The sequence below is a fragment of the Stenella coeruleoalba genome (genome assembly GCF_951394435.1).
Source record: "Stenella coeruleoalba genome assembly, chromosome: 12".
Lineage (NCBI taxonomy): Eukaryota > Metazoa > Chordata > Mammalia > Artiodactyla > Delphinidae > Stenella > Stenella coeruleoalba.
Window position 1 is genome coordinate 45,022,173 of NC_137158.1, and position 20,572 is coordinate 45,042,744.

The 20,572-nt window shown below is 42.5% G+C and overlaps 1 protein-coding gene across 1 annotated transcript; it reads left to right on the forward strand.

The window, feature by feature from the left end:
* The first annotated feature begins 13,024 nt into the window (after nucleotides 1-13,024).
* On the forward strand, nucleotides 13,025-18,976 carry MARCKS (myristoylated alanine rich protein kinase C substrate). The gene is made up of 2 exons (XM_079939856.1): nucleotides 13,025-13,498; nucleotides 15,297-18,976. Exons 1-2 carry the CDS (start codon nucleotides 13,397-13,399, stop codon nucleotides 16,197-16,199), a joined length of 1,005 nt encoding a protein of 334 aa, XP_079795982.1. The 5' UTR covers nucleotides 13,025-13,396; the 3' UTR covers nucleotides 16,200-18,976.
* The last annotated feature ends 1,596 nt before the right edge of the window (nucleotides 18,977-20,572 follow it).

Sequence of the window (20,572 nt, forward strand, 5' to 3'; positions counted from 1 at the left end):
GAGAACCTGAAGATACTCATTACTCTACCTGGGCTTTCTATGAGAAGGGTGGGATTAAAAAAAATCTATTGCAGATTTTTCAAATTGTGGTTTTATTCTGACACCTCTCTGCTGGCTAAGCCTCAGATGAAGAGATGTGCAAGGAAGGAGGGCAAAACGCCGACTTATATTAAACAGCTCGGTTTTGTAGCATATTTCAGGAAAAGCACAGATTGAGAAAAGACAGTTATAAGAAAAGCAAAATGTGGAGATATAGCATTTGCTTAATCATGTAAAAGTCTAAACATTAACTAAAATTAACATTAATTAAGAAATATAATCCCACCTCCCTCATGAGAGCAGCTGGCTTACTGGAAGAAAAAGACAACTACCAATTCTACTACCTTCTAGCACCTTCTCTAGTCTCTAGTCAGCTTCTCTCAGAATTCCTTCAGGAATTCTGCCCAAGAGAGAAGTCAAGATATGGGTTCACTGCAAATCCTTACTTAAACGAGTACTTAATAACAGCTCTACTGATATATGTTTGCTTATTTCCCTTTTACTTCAAAATCTCTTCTGAGGTTTTCCCTGATTCCCCCTTATTCCAAGAAGAAAAAGAACCCCCGCATTTATCGAGGACTTACTAAGTGCTGGCTCCCAGGCTATATAACATGTATTATATACACATGTAATAACATGTATATATAATACATGTATTATATATACATGCAATAACAAGTATTTTACATACATGTAACAACATGTATTATCTCAAAACATTTCTCTTATCTCCTGCCTATTTTCATTCAAATCCCAACAGAAAACCTCTCACACAGTACATCTTAAAACAACAATAATACATTACCCTAAAAACTCATTAAGATATGAATTTTTATCCATATCTTGCAAAGGGCTCAGAGAACCTCAGTCAACTGTCTAAGGTCACAACATAGCTACCAAGTGTTTGAACCTGAAATTGAACCTATGTCCTCAAATACCACAGTCCCACTACACCACGGCTGCTTCACCCCAAGAGTGGCACACTCTCTAAAGACGAGTATTAATTTTAAAGACAGCCAAAAGCACAGTGAATAAAATTATATTTTGAAAGTTAATTGAACATTTTTTCATGTACCTAGAAGGTGTTAGTATTATTAAAGTCAGTGATCAAAGTGGTATACAGTTTATAGTAATAAAAATTATCATCATAAAACACAGTTATAAAATACTGAGGCAGAGTTTCTTGTGTGGCTTGTGAGGCCTGACCCAAAGAGGAATGTTCCCCAAACTGATTTAAAGATTGGCACTTGTCTGATGGGTGTTCTGACAAAGTGATCATTTCAAAGGATAGCTGCTTGTTCCTATGAGTGCTGATACAATGACAATGAAAATCAATGTTCTCAACTTCCTATTGTACCCCATGCATACTACACTATAATAATCATATGTGATATATAATATAGATAATGTAAATATAAATAATATATAATGTAATATATATATTCATACAGTGACATAAACTACATCTTAATATATTTTATGAAATCATCCTGAAGACTCATTAAGGACTTAAAAAAGAATTAAGTTGAAAGATACGGACATAAAAACATAAGTAGACGTTTGCCTATCTGGTGTCAAATAATGTTTTACTGTTTTCTACCATTAAATTGAATGAATCAAGTGAAAATCGAATTCTTTTCAAAAAAGTAGTGATGAAGTCTAAAGTCTAAAATATAACAATTCTGTCTTGCTTATTATGGGATACTCTCAAGAAACCACAATTATCATAACATGGATTTTGTAAATTCAAAAGTTGCAGATAGTTTTTGCCATCGAGTGAAAAGAATATAAAACAAATACAGGGGGAAATATTACCTGTTTTAGGCAATTAATGGACACTGTGTAGTTTAAATTCACTAAAAGTAGTTAGGACGTTTAAAGTATGGTGGGGGAAAAAAAAAGACAGGAGATCCAGCCAAGGAAATTAAGTGTTAGTGTGAGAAAATGAAATGTTACAGACATGAAAAAATATTTTCATCAGGAAGGAAAAACTGGTCTTGTCTACATAATCAGGAGGAAATGTCTATGATTTACCAGTTGCTGTTTTCTCTTCTCTCCCTCTTAGGGGGTTTTTGCCTCTTCTGGTGCAATGGTTCTTGTGGTTGGGTCAAACATACGAGACTGGAAAAGGACATGAGAAGTTCAAAGTCAGGACTCTCTCTTTGACAAAAAGGGAGATCAGTCCACCATCTCCTTGAAATCTGCTCCTTTTTCACCCCTAAGAAGAGAAGCCGGTGGAGAACTGGCTTCCTAAATTGTTTTAAATTATGAAATACCTTGAAGAAGAAGTTCTTCAACCTTCTCTCTATAAAGAATATTTAATGGGGCTATACTAACAACTTGTAATTACTAGTTCTTTGCCAGGAGGTGGATGAAACAATTACAGGGAAGCGTTTAATAAATTGTCCCTCAATGACCCAAACTACTCCTCTGCCTGGAGATTATGGGGACAGATTATAAAGTATTTTGGAAGTCAGGAAAGGAGGGTTAGATCCCAGGCAACTGAAAGTCAGTTTTTGATCAAGGGAGTTAGAGGGGAGATATTTGTGGCATAGAATGTCCTAGAGAGGGGAGAAACTACCTAGGAGGTAATTCAGGCAGAACGCATCGAAAACCTTGATTTCAATTTTAGCACTGGTTGAGAAAATACCAAAGTTGTTTGAAAGGAAAAAATCAACATAATTTGACAAAGCTGATCCATGGGGTGTTCTGAGCTGTAATAAATCATACGATGAGAATTCCAGTACTTTCCTTACTACTGAATTATTTTTATATTTTGTAAAGTCTAACAAATGGTAATTTTAAAGAGAGAAAAGGTAACATAAGGAAAAATGTGTCCAAGATGTGAAAGAGAGATGTGGAGATGGAAAGAAAAGTTTATGAGCTGGCCAAACAGACAAAGCTTCAGGCTTTGTTTTAGTTTGTTTTAGTTTTTAATTCTTTTTGTTTGTCTTTTTTTTAATCGATGTAATTGCCATATTAGCATTGTATTAGTTTGTGTACAATGTAAGGATTTAATATATGTATATATTGTGTAGAGTGGCCACTGAAACCTAAAGGGGGTCCTATATCTGGTTCTATTCTTAGCCTGGAAAGTGAGGGAGAAAAATGAGTCCAAAATGTCTCCAAGAAAGCTAAAGAAATCCTTTCAGAATGTGATGCTGGTTTGGGTGGGAAAATGATAACCTGAGTTTGAGGGAGTGGTGAGAAATAGACACACAGCAATGCCCAGTAAGGAGACAGCAGAAAATACAGATCTGGAATTTGGGGTAGCAGTTAGGACAGGTATTTCTGATTTTAATGTCACTGGCATAAAAGTAGTATTTGAAGCAATGAGAAAAAAACTCGAAATCAATTAGAAACACAGCATGATTATTCTTTTATTAAGTATTAAGGTGGAATAGGAGTGGGAAAAGGCTACACAAGGGCAGAGACAGCAGGATGGGACAGTGAGAAAGTCCCTGTTTGTCCCCGCCGACCACAAGACACTGGCTGGTCTGAGCAGCTATAGTTAGGACTTGAAGCAAATTATTTAACTCTCTTATCATTGGGAATTAACTTAATTGATGACTTAATTTACTGTGGGTATTAAATGAAACATATGTAAAATTGCTTTAAATTTTAAAACCTACAACCACAATGTAAATCAAATTCCAACTGCAGACTTAATGGAAGAATGTCCCATTGTCATCACCCCTACATTCTCTGCTGTGATTTTCTTTCTTTGCAGGAATACTTACAGTCTTCCTACAGTGGTCCTGCACCTTCTCATCTCTGATCTCACCTCCCATCTCATATCTTGATTTCCTTCCCAACTGTAACTTCCTCTTTCTAATTCTACACTCTGTTTTACCTACATTCCAATGGCTTCACTCTGCCCTCAGCCAGACTCACACTTCTGCCTCCAGAAAAGATAGAGGTGAGATCTGAGTGCAACTTAACCATGTTTTTATTTAATTACACCAATATCTGATTTGCAATAACTATATTCTGGATAGAGTTACTAAGGATGTTTCCAGGTTCAAGAATCTTATCTGTCAGATTTTGTGTGCGTGTGCGTGTGTGATTTTCTGAATGCTAATTCTCATTTTATGGACGTGGCCCTAAATACTTCTCTCACAATGCATAAATGAAGTTGAATGCCTTTTGGTTAATTTCTAGTGTCTCTTGGGCATTTTTGTAACCTCCAGGAGAACTGGAAACAGCCAGTAAAATTCTTACTTTAAGACAGCATGGTATCCAGGGAAACAGTGCCACAAGCTTTGGAAACACCAAGAGCTGGATTCAGAACCCAACCCAGCCCAGACCACTTAAAAGCAGCAAAAAATTGAACATGTTATGTAACCTCTGCAGGACTTGATTTGTGAAGACATAGGAAGCAATGGTTTCTACCTTATAAAATTACTCTGCGGATTCAGAGTAATCCTATCTCTGAATCCGCGGAGACAGGATTCTGCGGAGCTATCGTAGGGAAAGCACTATCACCCAGTGCTTGGTATAAAGTAGGTGCTTAATAAATATCGGTTGAAAAAATGAATGTCATCATCCTTCCCAATCATCCCATCAGAAAGCCTAACAGAGTGCTAAAGGCACTGAAATGTCCATCACACTGGAGGGGGCCTTAATGAAGTCTGGTTTAGCAGCAGCTTAATAAAAACTTGTCAATTTATTGGCTGCAACAAGTGATTTCTAAAGGTTAACATATCCTTTTTTAAAAACTCCATTATCATTTGGAATAAAGATAAATGTTTGATATGATTTTATACTTTAATTTCTTGAGCCATAGAATAGTTCAAGTATCTCAGGGATTTAATCTACTTTTTAATATCAGAAAGTATTTATGACTTTATTTTTATTTTTTTATAAATTTATTTTGGGCTGTGCTTGGTCTTCATTGCTGCTTGCAGGCTTTCTCTAGTTGTGGCAAGCGGGGGCTACTCTTCGTTGTGGTGTGCAGGCTTCTCATTGCGGTGGCTTCTCTTGTTGTGGAGCACGGGCTCTAGGTGCACGGGCTTCAGTAGTTGCGGCACGCCAGCTCCGTAGTTGTGGCTTGCGGGCTCTAGAGCGCAGGCTCAGTAGTTGTGGCTCACGGGCTTAGCTGCTCCACGGCATGTGGGATATTCCCAGACCAGGAATCGAACCTATGTCCCCTGCATTGGCAGGCAGATTCTTAACCACTGCACCACCAGGGAAGCCCCATGACTTTCAAATAACAATGAAAAATGAACCTTTGCATGGTTCCTATTATGTCACACTGAAAATTCAACTTTTTTTCCATGTGAATTTTCTACTCTCATTTCTGGCTGACTAGTTAGATAACTCTATAAGACTAGGAACCATATCCTTTTAATGTAAACTTTGATTGTTTTTCTTTATTTACTTGCCTGTTACCTCTGGAAACAAAGATGGGAAGGGAATTATCTCCCTCTCCCAACTCAGCTCTTTCAAAAGCTGATACGGAAAGTTTTCAGCCTGTCCCTTAGAGGGTAAATACTGCAAATTCTAGAAAATGCTACTGTAGATAAGCTTTGATTCAAAATTTCTGGAGAAAACTTTTTCTTTAAAATTTTGGGGGTTTTCCTGCTTTTTTTTTTAACCTTTCTCTAATCTAGAGTGTATCTTACCCTTTGGGACTTTTTCAAATATATAAACTCTTACTAAGTCGATCAATACGCCTGAAGAGCAGTAATTAAAAATATACTCAAGCTTCTAGTGGTTTTGTAGTAATCACCTAAGTATCCGGAGGGGATCTAACATTCCAGAAGCTTCATTCCTATTCTAGGTATTAGTCCTTGAGCCTTCAGATCAGATAATCAGTGACTCTGATGTTTCCTAACCATGAAAGAATCTTTAATTTGAGTGCAATTGGATAGTTAATAAAGAACACTAAAGCAAGTTTAAAGTTAAAATTTCAGTACATGGTACCAATTAAAAAATTAATAAAGCTCCTACTATGACAGCCCACTTTGCTGTTACAACCACTTGAGATTTTATTAGATTCCTAAAATCAGATAGCCCTCAACACACAATGGTTAACACACTAGTTGAATTTCACTTCCCAAATCTTGCTGAACATCAATTTCCAAATCTATAAAATGGGGATAATGATTCAAGTCCATGGGTTTGTTGTAAGGGTGAAACACAAGCCTAGCACAGGCTCACATGGTGCAGTGCCTAGCACCCAGCAGGTTCTCTTCCCTTTTCCATTCTGTTTATACATATCTGTACAAAATCATACAGGATTAACTGAAATGGAGTTTATAAAAGAAGACCTAGTTTACTCTATATTTTTGTGCAGATATTGACTGTATAGGCATAATACAAATTGGATAGCAACATTATTCATAATAGCCAAGAGGTGGAAACAACCTAAATGTCCATCAACAGATGAATGGATAAAGAAGATGTGGTACGTTTATATAATGGAATACTACTCAACCATAAAAAAGAACAAAATAATGCCATTTGCAACAATATGGATGCAACTACAGATAATCATACTAAGTGAAGTCAGTCAGAAAGAGAAAGACAGGGACTTCCCTAGTGGTGCAGTGGCTAAGAATCCGCCTGCCAATGCAGGAGACATGGGTTCAATCCCTGGTCCGGGAAGATCCCACATGCCATGGAGTAACTAAGTCTGTGCGCCACAACTACTGAGCCTGCGTGCCACAACTACTGAAGCCCGTGTGCCTAGAGCCCGTCTCTTGAGCTTCACAACAAGAGAAGCCACCACAATGAGAAGCCCGTGCATCGCAATGAAGAGTAGCCCCCCACTTGCCGCAACTAGAGAAAGCCCGCGTGCAGCAACAAAGACCCAAAACAGCCAAAAATAAATAAATTTTTAAAAAAAGAAAGACAAATACCATATGATATCACTTATATGTGGAATCTTAAAATATGACACAAATGAACCTATCTATGAAACAGAATCAGGGACACAGCGAATAGCCTGGTGGTTGCCAAGGGGGTGGGGGATTGGTGAGGGTTGGACTGGGAGTTTGGGATTAGCAGATGCAAACTGGTATATATAGAATGGATAAACAGCAAGGTCCTACTGTATAGCACAGTAAACTATATTCAATATCCTGTGATAAACCATAATGGAAAAGAATATGAAAAAGAATGCATATATATGTATAACTGAGTCACTTTGCTGTACAGCAGTAAGTAACACAACACTGTAAATCAACTATACTTCAATTTTAAAAAACTGGGTATAGGCTGGGAAAGTGAATAGCTGGTAATCTTAAAGAGGACTGTAATAGATACTATTTTTCACTTAAGAATTTATTTGAGAGAGAAACTCTGATATACTGGCTAAGCATCATTGGGATTTATCAACCTCAAATGGGTGCTCATTATTGCTCTAAAATCTTACTATGCCCAAAAGTCTCAATCCTATGCTTCCCCATTATTATTCCATACCTTCTATAATATAATCACACCCCGACTTCTCTTCCTCGCCCTTAGCTGATGAATTTCAAAGGCAAGTAGAAACCATCAGGAGGGAGTTCTCTCATCTTCCAGCCATGTCAATCTTGACCATCCTCTTCTTCCCCTGTTACAGGAAAGGAGTAGAGTCTTTCAAAAGTCAGTATCTCAGCATGTGCCCTACATCTCCATTCCCTCCTGCATTCTTAGGGACCTCATTCCATTCACTATTCTTTTTCTCTCTTATATCTGTAACATTTTCCTTTCTACTGGATTAATTTCCAGAGTAGTTAACTTTGCTCTAATATCTTCCGTCCAAGACAACACAAACCCAAACAAAAAACATTACACCTTCCCTTTCCAGCTACTTCCCTGTCTCTCTACACCCTCTACCCAGCCAAGCTTCATGAAGAAGGGACTATTTATGCTGTCATCTTCTTCACCTCCCATTTACTCTTTAACACACTAAATCTGCATTCCACTCTCAACATAGGATAAAAACTGCTCTGCAGCCCATAACTAGTAACTTCTGTATTCTGTATACAGAATGCTGTTCTATAACCAGCAACAGCCAATGGAAACTTTTCAGTCTTTATTTGACTTCTCAACAGCATTTGACAAAACTAACCACTCCTTCTTGAGACACTGTCTTCACTGATTTTCCAGACAGGACATTGTCCTGGTTTTCTGTCTCCTCCTTGGAGGTTCCTTCTCAGTTTTCTTTGCCAGCTAGCCTTCTTTTCTACCCAACCTCTCTCTTTTTTTCTATTCACTGATTTTTATTTTACTTTATTACTTTATGTTATATTATGTTATACTTTATTAAGGTATAATTGACAAATATCTGCCCAGCCTCTTAAGGCAGAAGGTATTTAGAGTTATTTAGGTATTTAGGTATTTCTGCACTCTCTCTGTATACTTTCATGACTTGGCTTCAGAAAATAATGACATCTGGAATGATCATATATCTATATTTGCATTCCAAATCAGTCTTTGAGCTCCAGACTCCTACACCTGCACATTTAACTTTTCTACTAGAACATTTTATAGGCACCCAAAAATATGGCCAAACCAATCTCTTGACATTCCCCCCAAACCCATTTGAACTCTTCCCTCCTCAGGGGCTTTCCTCCATCTGAATACAATTTTCCACCACTTTACCTGGTTAATGCTTACTTATCCTTTAGGTTTCCTCTTAAAATGTCACTCCTTTAAAAGGCCCTCTGAAACCCTCTTAACTAAATTAGACCATCTTATAGCACCCTACATTTCCCTTCAGAACACATATGATTATTTATAATGACTTATCTATTTGTGATCTTTTTGTTCAACTCTGATTTCTCCTTCTCTTGCTAGGTTAGGTGCACCTGACCGATTCCCTCACCTCCTCAAATCTGCTCAAAGTTTATCTTCTCAGTGAGGCCTTCCCTGACCTCCTATATAGAATTTCAACCCTGCACTCATATCCCCCTAACTTTGCCCCCACCCCAACACTTACGTACTACTAGTATTCCATATAATCTGCTTACTTACATTTATGAAAGTTTGTTTTCTCCCTACTCTAGAATGTAAGCTCCATAAAGATTTCTTGTCTCTTTTGTTCACTGATATGTTCCATATACCTAGCACATGATAGGAAATCAATAAATACCTGTTGAATGAATGACGGGCTGTGTTTGCTTTGCTCCACACTGTATTCCACATTAATCAATTTCTGTGGAATTAAAGTTCAGGTAATATAAAACCTAAGATGAAAAACGGAGCACCACACCATTAACACAGTGCGATCTTGTACTTTGTGAATGAATGAATGTTGAATGAATGCTTTCAAATGAAAAAAGTATATTTAATTTGGAATCTAGAACGTGGCCCGCATCTTTGTTATTGTTTTTTTGTTTGTTTGCTTTCTTCTAAGCACACAGTTAATCCCATCCTTTGTACTCTTTGTTCATATTCTAAGAAATTTTAAGAGATAATAACGCGAAGTGGAAGTTACATGAGAGGACAGACATGTTCATCCTCTTCCCTGGTGTCAACTGATGTCTAGTCCCTTCCTAGTACTTAGCAGGAGCCGAAGAAATAATTTAGTTATGAATAACCAACCTATCCAACGAATCTGTGCCATCAAGGGAAGGTTAGTGAGCGCCGGGAGCAGTGGAAGAAGCCGGAGATGTGGAATCATCAAGGGGGTGAGCTCTATCCCTGGCTCTACCAACTGACATAATCTGGCAACTTCCCCGGGACTGTTTCTTCATCTGGTAAGAGACTAGATGAAACTAGATAATCCAATTCACCTAAAGCAACCTACTAAAATGCAAACTCCTAGGGAATTCCTTGGCGGTCCAGTGGTTAGGGCTCCAGGCTTCCACTACAGGGAAGTGGTTCAATCCCTGGTTGGGGAACTAAGATCCTGCGAGCCACGCGGCCAGAAAAAGAAAGTAAGCTCCTGGAGGCCAAAGATTGCATTGCATCTCTCTTGTTCACTGATGGGAAAACAAGGCCTTGAGGGATACAGCAGGCCCTCGAGGAATTTGTGGAACTATCTAAAAATTCCCTTCTACTGCTAACATTTTAAGGAAAAAATAACTTTGAGGTATCCTAAATAAATCATTCTTTTTCTAGAGAAAACCATATACAGATTGTCATCCTCTTAGAAATACCCTAGTGCGTGGTGAAAAGAGAATAAATGACTGTTTCCTCCTGGTGAGATGGCTACAGGCATTTACCAGTTTTACATTTTCACTATGACCACTTGGGTTCTTTAGTCATATATATATATAATCATATTTATATACTTAGAACTTGATTTGAAACCTTTAGTTCGGGGTGTAAGAACACCGAACTCCTGAGGAACTATGTACTTACACTGTACAACTTCCTACTGGTTCCAGTCTTGTTTGGAGGTCCTTCCCAGTCGTTATGTAGTTTCCGAGACAGAGTGACCTCTTCCCATTTCCCAGCCCCTTCCTTCCTCACCTCCGCCTTCACCCGCCTCGCGCATTCGCAGCTTCCCCCCGGCTGGCCCGACGCCGGGAGAGTTTGAGGAGAGGTTGACCCAGCGCCCCCCGCCCCCGCTGCCACCCCCCGGCAGAGCCCCGCAAACCGCCTCCCCCTGCCAGTTACTGGGGACTGTCGGCTTTCCAACCTACGCTAAAAATGCGCTCTCTTATCGAAAGAAAACCAACTTTACTACCCTAAACGAGGGACCGCTCGTGGGTAATCAATCTACGTGTTTACACTTGTTTTCTAGCCCCGGAGGAGCTGAGGGAATTGATTGGCTCCGTCGAGCTCGCGACGTCCACGCCCCGCCGGGACTCCGCCCCCTCGTGCGGCCATCTGCTTCGCTGTCTGTCTCTCTGTCTCTCGCTCTGCGTCTCTTTCTCTTCCACCACCTCCCTGCCCACCCCCCGTCGGCTCCGCCCCTTCCCACTCCCCCCAGCCTGGGGCTCCGAATCCTCCATGGCCGTTGCCAAGGAGACAAGCCGATACCAGGCAAATAGGCATTCGAGAAAGAAAAAGACGGGAAAGCTACACCGCAGCCTGGTAACAAAGGAGCAATAAAAGCAGCCCCCAAATGGAGGGCTAAGAACACGTCAGGAGAAAATCCAAAAGCGAGCTAGCAATCGCCCCAAGTTTAACCGGGAGGGGGATGCAAAGGAAGGGGCATGATTCACGTTGGGGGTAGGGGGAAATCAACAGCTTAAAAGAGCTTTTGAGAATCGCCTGGATGGTGGTTTTGGATCAGCCCAGTTGGCTTTTCAAGTTGGAACGACGCTAATACAAGGGATTCGTAACCATCGCGGCGGCTGGGGTCTTGGGCCAGGCCAGCGGGCTCCCTTAGGGTGATAACAAGTTTGGCAAGATACACTTCTACGGAAACGTCTTAACGTCGGCTCTGGGGAATATGACTTCGTGATTGAATAATGACGCATCTGAAGAAGTGGACAGTGAGAAGACGAAGCTTCATGTAACGATCTGCAGCTTGGTGATTTTCAAAGCAGTACTTGAACAAAGAGTTATTGGCTTGAATCAACCGTCTTTTTCACTCAGAGTGTGACCCATTTCCCTACAATGAGCAGGAAAATAAAACTTTGAGAATTCAGAGCCAGCACCGGGAGAAGTGAACCATTCCTCCGACTGCTTCTCACCTCCATAAGCTAAAGATTATTCATTTGAGGATCACTAAATGTAAACGAGAAAAAGTAGTCTGATTTGGACACGAGTGAAAACTTTGGGAGCAAAAATGTAGGTGGTAGGAGAATGCTTATAAGGGTGTATCCTTGATTTTTGCCTCTCCCCCCTCCCCCTCCATTCTTTAAATCAGTGCGCTGTCTTTCGCGCACAAGTAGCGTCTGGTACTTCGGTGGCAAGGGGTGCAGATGGAGGTACACTGGTAGACCTTTTTTCTAACCCAAGTTAGACTTGGAGCGTTCAGGGATGTTCTTGCTATCTCTCAATATGTAATTTCTCCTTAGAACTGTTAATAGTCAATCCGGTTGTTCAGAGTTTCGTCGCGGCTGCCTCCCTCCCTTCCAGGAGCCCACTCGATTGCGTGCACATTCACACATGTTCAGGAAGAAAAGAGTCCCTCCGAAGCTGGCAGTAGGCTGAAAAAGATTCATATCGACGCGAATTGCATCCCAACTGTAAATATGGATTCGTACACTCTAGGCTGTGTCTCATTTCACCACCGAGGAAAAACTGTCATTTCATACAATGATAAAATGCAGACCTTTCCGATCTTTTGTACATGGCCCTCACTTTATATTGTTGGGGGGAAAATCACTAATTGGGAAGGGGGAGGGCGGGGGGTTGATGAGCGCCGCAGGCCAATCTCGAAATATTTTATTTCATGCCAGTGTGGGATAGAGAAGGGAGTGTGGCTTCGTCTGCGTGCTGCTTTTGCATTTTCTACATCTGGCCTACAGACCTAATTCTAACTCGCGATCTCGTTTGATGAAATTCGATCTTCTTGGTTTAAATACCTTTCAATTTGGGGCTAATTCACATTTGCAACCGTTAGAAAAACAAACCCTGTGCAGTATCTGTGAAACCAATATGGAACACAGAGACAGAAAACATGCTGCACACATATCCCCACCATTGTCTTAAAAACTCGCATACATACACACATACACAGAAACACACGGGAAAGATGGGGGAGGGGAGGGAGGGGAGGGAGACAGACACGGATATAGACCGACCAGAGTCAAAGCGAGTCAAGTTAACGCTTTCTCCGCCCCCATCCACAAGTACCACCCCTCCCGCGTTAATTAATTACAAACAAAGCAAGCCAATCAAGTAATGCATTAGTATTTTCAAGCAGAGGGAGGCGAGAGGCATGTATTTTTTAATTGATTTATTTATTTGGAGGACATTAATTCTCGGTCTGAGGCTGATTTTCAAACCGTTTGCAAAGCGCGGCTCCATTGTTCGCCGGGCGCACAGGCCCCGCCCCCTGCTTTGTGTGCGGCGCGCGGATTGGCCGGCGCGCGCGGGGGCCGCGTCAGCGCCCGCGAGCCCATTCATCTGTGCACTTGGGCGTTGGACCCCGCATCTTATTAGCAACCAGGGAGATTTCTCCATTTTCCTCTTGTCTACAGTGCGGCTACAAATCTGGGATTTTTTTATTACTTCTTTTTTTAAAAAACTACACTTGGGCTCCTTTTTTTGTGCTCGACTTTTCCACCCTTTTTCCCTCCCTCCTGCGCTGCTGCTTTTTGATCTCTTCGACTAAAATTTTTTTATCCGGAGTGTATTTAATCGGTTCTGTTCTGTCCTCTTCACCACCCCCACTCCCCCCTCCCTCCGGTGTGTGTGCCGCTGCTGCTGCCGCCGCCGCTACTGCTTGCCCCGTCGTTACACCAACCCGAAGCTCTTTGTTCCCCCCTTGGATCTGTTGAGTTTCTTTGTTGAAGAAGCCAGCATGGGTGCCCAATTCTCCAAGACCGCTGCGAAGGGAGAAGCCGCCGCGGAGAGGCCTGGAGAGGCGGCTGTGGCCTCGTCGCCTTCTAAAGCGAATGGGCAGGTAAATTCTACCTGTGGTTCTGGTTATTTCTTTGGTGTCTTTCTCTAGTCCCGACGCTTCCCCTTCCCTTCTGGTCGTGCCCGAAGCGCCTTCGGCGGAGAGGACCGTGACCAGATTCCAGTCTGAAAGTTGAATGGAAATCGATAGCTTAAATTGTCAATTTCTTATAGGTGGGGTCTCCCCCCACTCCAAACTAGTGGTTCCCGGAGAATCCTGGTGAATTCTTGTGTAGACGGGAGGAATGAATGATAAATCGTCTAAAATGGCGTGTTTGGAGCTTGGCAGAACGTGACTAGCTAGGTGCTACCCCACACCCCCGCACCCAGCCAGGTTGCATTTGTGTTTAGTGGGCACAAAGGTATTTGAGTGTCTCTCGTGTTTGTTGTCGAGACTGGGTCGCCTTCAAGATTTCTGAACTGGTGTGATTGTGTATGTGGGTAGGGAAGGGCGGGGGGAGGGCGAATAGGGATGGCGGTGGAGAAAGGCGAGGAGGGAAGAAGGGCTGTCTTATTGTATGCCGAGGCGGCGTGCCCCGGGTTCTTGGAAAGGTTGCTGGCTGGCTGGCTGGAGCTGGGCAGAAGGGTTTCACTACCTTTCGGTGGGCTTTTCCCACTGTTCTAAATCTTTATTCGTAGTTGTCTCTGGAATTACACACCCATCTGACTTTTAAATGGTCTCCCTAGTGTGGGAAGACTGTGGGTCCTTGAAGAACCTGTCCAGATGGTCAACCAGAGGCAGTTCTTGTGTTTCGGTCGAGATTGTTGCTGTGCGTGCCGCCTGGACCACTGCGGGGGCTGCCCCTGCGATGCCCGAACCCAGGAGGATGGCTACGGTTGGGTGGGCCCGAGAGGTCGGCCAAGGGTGGCTGCTTCGCAAACACCGGGCACCCACCACGCCTCTTTTCCTAGAGCAGAGGCCGTGTTGCTTCGGCGGCAAGCTCTGCCAAGAGGCTTTGAACCCGTTAAAAATGCAAAACGAGCCGCCTGGGCGCGCCCGGGCTTCGCAGAATCACTGGCGAAGGTGGGCGTGGAAGAAGAGGCGAGACCTCTGAAATAATCGGTTTCCCCCTGCCTTGTTAGTTTTATCCAGACTAGGATGCCACCTGAGCTTTGTTTGCGGACTCCGCGCTGCGCTATCCGGGCTTGGGGGCGCCTTGGCTAGCGGGCAGGGCCCGACCCGGCAGGGCGGGGTGGCCCGGCCGCCCCGCCCCTCCGCGCCCGCCTGCGCCCCGCTCCGCGCCGTGGAGCCGCAGCGCCCCCTGCCGACCCCAGGCCCTTGGCGGGCGTAGGGCCTTTGCGCGCGCAGCCCAGGCACTTCTGGCTGGAACGCTGGGATCCCCCTGGGAGTTCTTGGTGTTTTGAAGGCGCCTTTAGAGTTTAGGGAGAAAGGGGGATGTGTAACCTAGGTGCAGATCACCCGCTCCGGCTCTGTGCCTCCCTCCAAAGGGCGTTTGGCGTATCATATATTACGTGACTCCTTTATCCCAAAGCCCTTGAGGCAAAGGTTGGAATGGGTTACCCTTTGCTTTCCACGTTTCAGACTCGGCCCTTTTAAGGCCTCGGGGGCATTTATTGCGTAGTCGAGGCTTCCTCAGTTCCTTTAGACATCCCAAACAGCACTACCCCCAGGTCTTCGAGGAACTCTCCTCTGGGCATCCAATACCGCCTCCCCATGAAGGAGAAGGTCTCCAAAACCAGAGGGGCCCCGGGGGACGCCAGTCCCTCCCGGTCCTGGAGTGGGGGCGGGGATGACAGGCCCAGGCCCCCTTCAGTGACCTCCCGCTTTCTCTGCCCCGCAGGAAAATGGCCACGTGAAGGTAAACGGCGACGCTTCTCCCGCGGCCGCCGAGCCCGGCGCCAAGGAGGAGCTGCAGGCTAACGGCAGCGCCCCGGCCGCCGACAAGGAGGAGCCCGCGGCCGCCGGGAGCGGGGCGGCGTCGCCAGCCGCGGCCGAGAAAGATGAGCTGGCCGCCGCCGCCCCCGAGGCTGGGGCCAGCCCTGCGGAGAAGGAGGCCCCCGCGGAGGGCGAGGCCGTCGAGCCCGGCTCGCCCACGGCCGCGGAGGGGGAGGCCGCGTCAGCCGCCTCCTCGACGTCTTCGCCCAAGGCCGAGGACGGGGCCACGCCCTCGCCCAGCAACGAGACCCCGAAAAAAAAAAAGAAGCGCTTTTCCTTCAAGAAGTCTTTCAAGCTGAGCGGCTTCTCCTTCAAGAAGAACAAGAAGGAAGCGGGAGAGGGCGGTGAAGCCGAAGGCACCGCCGGCGCCTCCGCCGAAGGCGGCAAGGACGAGGCCGCCGGGGGCGCCGCTGCGGCCGCCGGCGAGGCTGCGGGCGCGGCCTCCGGGGAGCCGGCGGCGGCGCCGAGCGAGGAGGCGGCCGCGGGCGAGCAGGGGGCGGCGGGGGGCGACCCGCAGGAGGCCAAGCCCGAGGAGGCCGCCGTCGCGCCCGAGAAGCCGTCCGCTAGCGAGGAGGCCAAGGCCGCCGAGGAGCCCAGCAAGGCAGAGGAGAAGACCGAGGAGGCCGGGGCCAGCGCGGCCACCTGCGAGGCGCCCTCGGCCGCGGGGCCCGGCGCGCCCCCGGAGCAGGAGGCGGCCCCCGCGGAGGAGGCGGCGGCCGCTGCGGCGTCGTCAGCCTGCGCAGCTCCCTCACAGGAGGCCCAGCCCGAGTGCAGTCCAGAAGCCCCCCCAGCGGAGGCGGCAGAGTAAAAGGGCAAGATTTTTTGAGATAATCGAAGAACTTTTCTCACCCCCCCGTTTGTTTGTTGGAGTGGTGCCAGGTACTGGTTTTGGAGAACTTGTCTACAACCAGGGATTGATTTTAAAGATGTCTTTTCTTACTTTACTTTTTTTTAAGCAGCAAATTTTGTTTTTAACCACCTACCCACAGATCCCATCTCAGATCATTCTGTTACCACCATTCCAACAGGTCGAGGAGAGCTTAGTTACCTTCCTCTGCCTTGTTTCTCTTTTATTTTTATTTTTTGCATCAGTATTAATGTTTTTTGCATACTTTGCATCTTTATTCAAAAATGTAAACTTTCTTTGTCAATCTATGGACATGCCCATATATGAAGGAGATGGGTGGGTCAAAAAGGGATATCCGATGAAGTGATAGGAGCCACGATGGAGAAATTTAGTGGTGCATAGCATTGCCAAGACAATGTACCACTAGAAAGGATGGTGTAAAGGCTTAGTCTTTTTTTTTTTTTAAAGAAAAGTTATTACGATGTATTTTGTGAGGCAGGTTTACAACACTACAAGTCTTGATTAAGAAGGAAAGTGGAAAAAAAGAAAAAAACACCAATACCCAGATTTTTAAAAAGATCATAGTCTTAGGAGTTCATTTAAACCATAGGAACTTTTCACTTATCTCATGTTAGCTGTACCAGTCAGTGATTAAGTAGAACTACAAGTTGTATAGGCTTTATTGTTTATTGCTGGTTTATGACCTTAATAAAGTGTAATTATGTATTACCAGCAGGGTGTTTTTAACTGTGACTATTGTATAAAAACAAATCTTGATATCCAGAAGCACATGAAGTTTGCAACTTTCCACCCTGCCCATTTTTGTAAAACTGCAGTCATCTTGGACCTTTTAAACACAAATTTTAAACTCAACCAAGCTGTGATAAGTGGAATGGTTACTGTTTATACTGTGGTATGTTTTTGATTACAGCAGACAATGCTTTCTTTTCCAGTCGTCTTTGAGAATAAGGAAAAAATCTTCAGATGCAATGGTTTTGTGTAGCATCTTGTCTATCATGTTTTGTAAATACTGGAGAAGCTTTGACCAATTTGACTTAGAGATGGAATGTAACTTTGCTTACAAAAATTGCTATTAAACTCCTGCTTAAGGTGTTCTAATTTTCTGTGAGCACACTAAAAGCGAAAAATAAATGTGAATAAAATGTACAAATTTGTTGTGTTTCTTTATGTTTGATAAAATACTGAGACTTTGAGGTTCTAGTTTCATTTTGAAGAAGATCTCGCATGCCATCAAGAGTAAATTTTCTTGTGGTTTTTAATCTGAAGTTTTCAAACTGGGAAATTTGTAATCAGTAGTATCAGATTACGTACAGGACTATTTTACAGCATTCCATGTCAAATCTGTTACCATTTATCTGCATTTAGTTTTCATTTAAAAATTGAACAATTATTTTTATTGTAGTTAATAGCATGTCAGGATGAATCACTTAATACAAAAGTGGTATGACCCAAAGACTCTTTAAATGTCTTATGTGAAAATGTCATAAAACTACATTTTTTGTTGTTGTTGTCATGCAGATCCCAAAACAAATTTATACTGAGTGAGAGTCTATTTAATCCAAACTGCAGGTGGGTCATGAAAAGTGACCGAATGTGTTTCAAAAACCGATGGTGTATTACCTGCCATTGTAATTGCTTAGTGCTTGGCTAATTTCCAAATTATAGCTTAGAGTACGCATTATACTTAGGAAAACAAGCTTATGTAAAGAAGTAATGGTGGTGAATGGACGACTTTGTCAGTTTATGGGCCTTTAGTACTTGCCTCAATTCAATAGTTGCAAGCATTTTTTTTTTTAAATGAAAGTAGTGTGTTAGCATCTTGTTATTCAAAGGAAAAGATAGAGAATAAATTTCCTTGTATAGTAATAATCCTTACTAGTTTACCTTCTTTGCTCTTTACCATCTGTAACTGGATTTATTTTCTTCACTGGACCCTAAACTGAATGGAATTTTAAGATAAAGATGGGTATCAAATATCATTATTTCACTAAATGCAAAGAAAAGCGTTTATGCACACCTGCTTTGCTGTTTTTGAGCAGTGTGCCTTGTAGGGTTCACAATAAGTCAGTAGTGAACCACGTTTGTAATAATGTCAAATCTTAAACTCATTAGAAAAATAAGTTAGCTTTTGACATACGGTTTTAATTGGAATAATGGATTATAAATAATAGTTCATGACCTCTTTACCCTCCCCACTATTACCCTCCCCACTAATAAAATCAAATAACACTTGGAGGAGTGTGTAATTTTAGTTGGTGTTTCTTGATCTTGGAGGATGTTTGAAAGTTAAAAGTCAAGTCTGGTAACCCAAGGACCGCTGTATGGGGTCTTCCACCTTACCAACTTCTCAAATACCCACTTGGACAAGTATAGCACTTGGTATGTGGTAGGACTCAGAAAAAAAATAGATTTTAAAAAGTAACTCCTGAGTAGTCAAAAATACTATGTAGCAAACTATATTACTAGGTTTGTTGTTTTAACAGCTGGAATTTATTAAGATGCTTACTTTGACTTTAATCATTGCCTAAAACACTTTGGGTGGTATTGATGGAGTGGTGGGTTTTCCACCAAATGATTAAGTGAAATTTGACATATATCCTTTCATCCAAAGTTTTGTACATCACATTGTTTTCTAATGGAAAAATGTTAATATGGCTTTTTGTATTACTAAAATAGCTTTGAGATTAAGGAAAAATAAATAACTCTTGTACAGTTCAGTATTGTCTATTAAATCTGTTTTGGCAGTATGTATAATGGCATTTGCTATGGTTATAAAATAATTCCTCTGGATTATAATAATCATTTGATCCAATTCCTATTGCTTGTAAAATAAAGTTTTACCAGTTGATATAATCAAGCTTGCTAAAATAGGATTTTTTACAAATTTAATTTTAAAATGCAAGTTTTAGAGAAATTTTTAAAATCTTAAGTGTTGATGGTAAGTATAACTTATTCAATTTAAGGAATTTAGAAGGTATGCTTGACATCATACTTAGGATATAAAATTATATCCATTGAAGGTGAGTTACAATGCTCACAAGTCAAATAAAAATTTTAATGATAGAACTTGATAATATGTTTGAGAAACAATGTAATTTATTTATATTTCCCCTCATATGAATATAAACTTAATAAAACTGCAGTTAAGGTTAAGGATTTGGGGGAAGGGTGCTTTTTGCTTTTATATATTTTAGGTAGGTCCAACTGGGAGGGGCATGTAGTTTAACATAGCCCAAGTTAGCTTTGAAAATTAAAAAATTAGTTAAGTAACAGGGCTATTAGCTTTTATCTTTCCTTTAATCATTCACTGTGCAAATTGAGCATTTTTTTCCCTCTCCACTTCCCAGCTATATGAAAGTGCTTAAAGCAGGGTGTAGCAAACAGGAATTTTAAAATGCTTTCAGATGCTCCAGTCCCTGCTGGGTATTCAAGTTCTAGCACTCCTTTAAATTACACCCAACAATGCTATTTTAAAAATGGAAAATAAATACTTCTAAAAGATGTGAATGTTAACCATGTTTTATGTTCCTGAAAAAGTGATAAATTCCTGATCCTGAAGTACTCCTATCTATAGTTCTTCCTCTCAACTGTTCAACATCAACTTTAAAACAAACCAAAATTTCTATTCCATCATAAGATCTAGCAGCTGAAAGTACGTAAAATAATTCCTTCAAAATTTTTAGAAACTATCCTGATAATCTCAATTCTAGTGTGTTTTTTTTCTTTTAATAAATTTATTTATTTTATTTTTGGCTGCGTTGGGTCTTTGTTGCTGCGCGGGCTTTCTCTAGTTGCAGAGAGCGGGGGCTACTCTTTGTTGCACTGCGCAGGGTTCTCTCATTGCAGTGGCTTCTCTCGTTGCGGAGCATGGGCTCTAGGCGCGCGGGCTTCAGTAGTTGTGGCACGGGGCTCAGTAGTTGTGGTTCGCGGGCTCTAGAGCGCAGGCTCAGTAGTTGTGCACGGGCTTAGCTGCTCCGCGGCATATGAGATCTTCCCGGACCAGGGCTCGAATCCATGTTCCCTGCATTGGCAGGTGGATTCCTAACCGCTGCGCCACCGGGGAAGTCCTCAGTTCTAGTGTCTTGATAAAATTAGAGCATAACGCTTTTTCGTACTACTAGTAAATGCGAAATGAGAATATCTTTGTCAATTGATCCTTTTACAATTTCTCTCATTTCCAGGGAAAGGTGAAAGGCAACAGGATTACTCATCACTTAAAATTTCAATGAATATAACATTTCAGTTGAATTTGTTAAGTTGGCATTACAGATTGTCTTCCTAAGAAGTGGGCAAGTGTTCCTTAGTTTTGAAAT

Bases quoted from the DNA above. Each gene is read 5' to 3' on its own strand.
- MARCKS (XM_079939856.1), top strand. From the start codon at position 13,397: ATGGGTGCCCAATTCTCCAAGACCGCTGCGAAGGGAGAAGCCGCCGCG. The intron at 13,499-15,296 runs GTAAATTCTACC...TCTGCCCCGCAG, and splicing joins CTTCTAAAGCGAATGGGCAG to GAAAATGGCCACGTGAAGGT.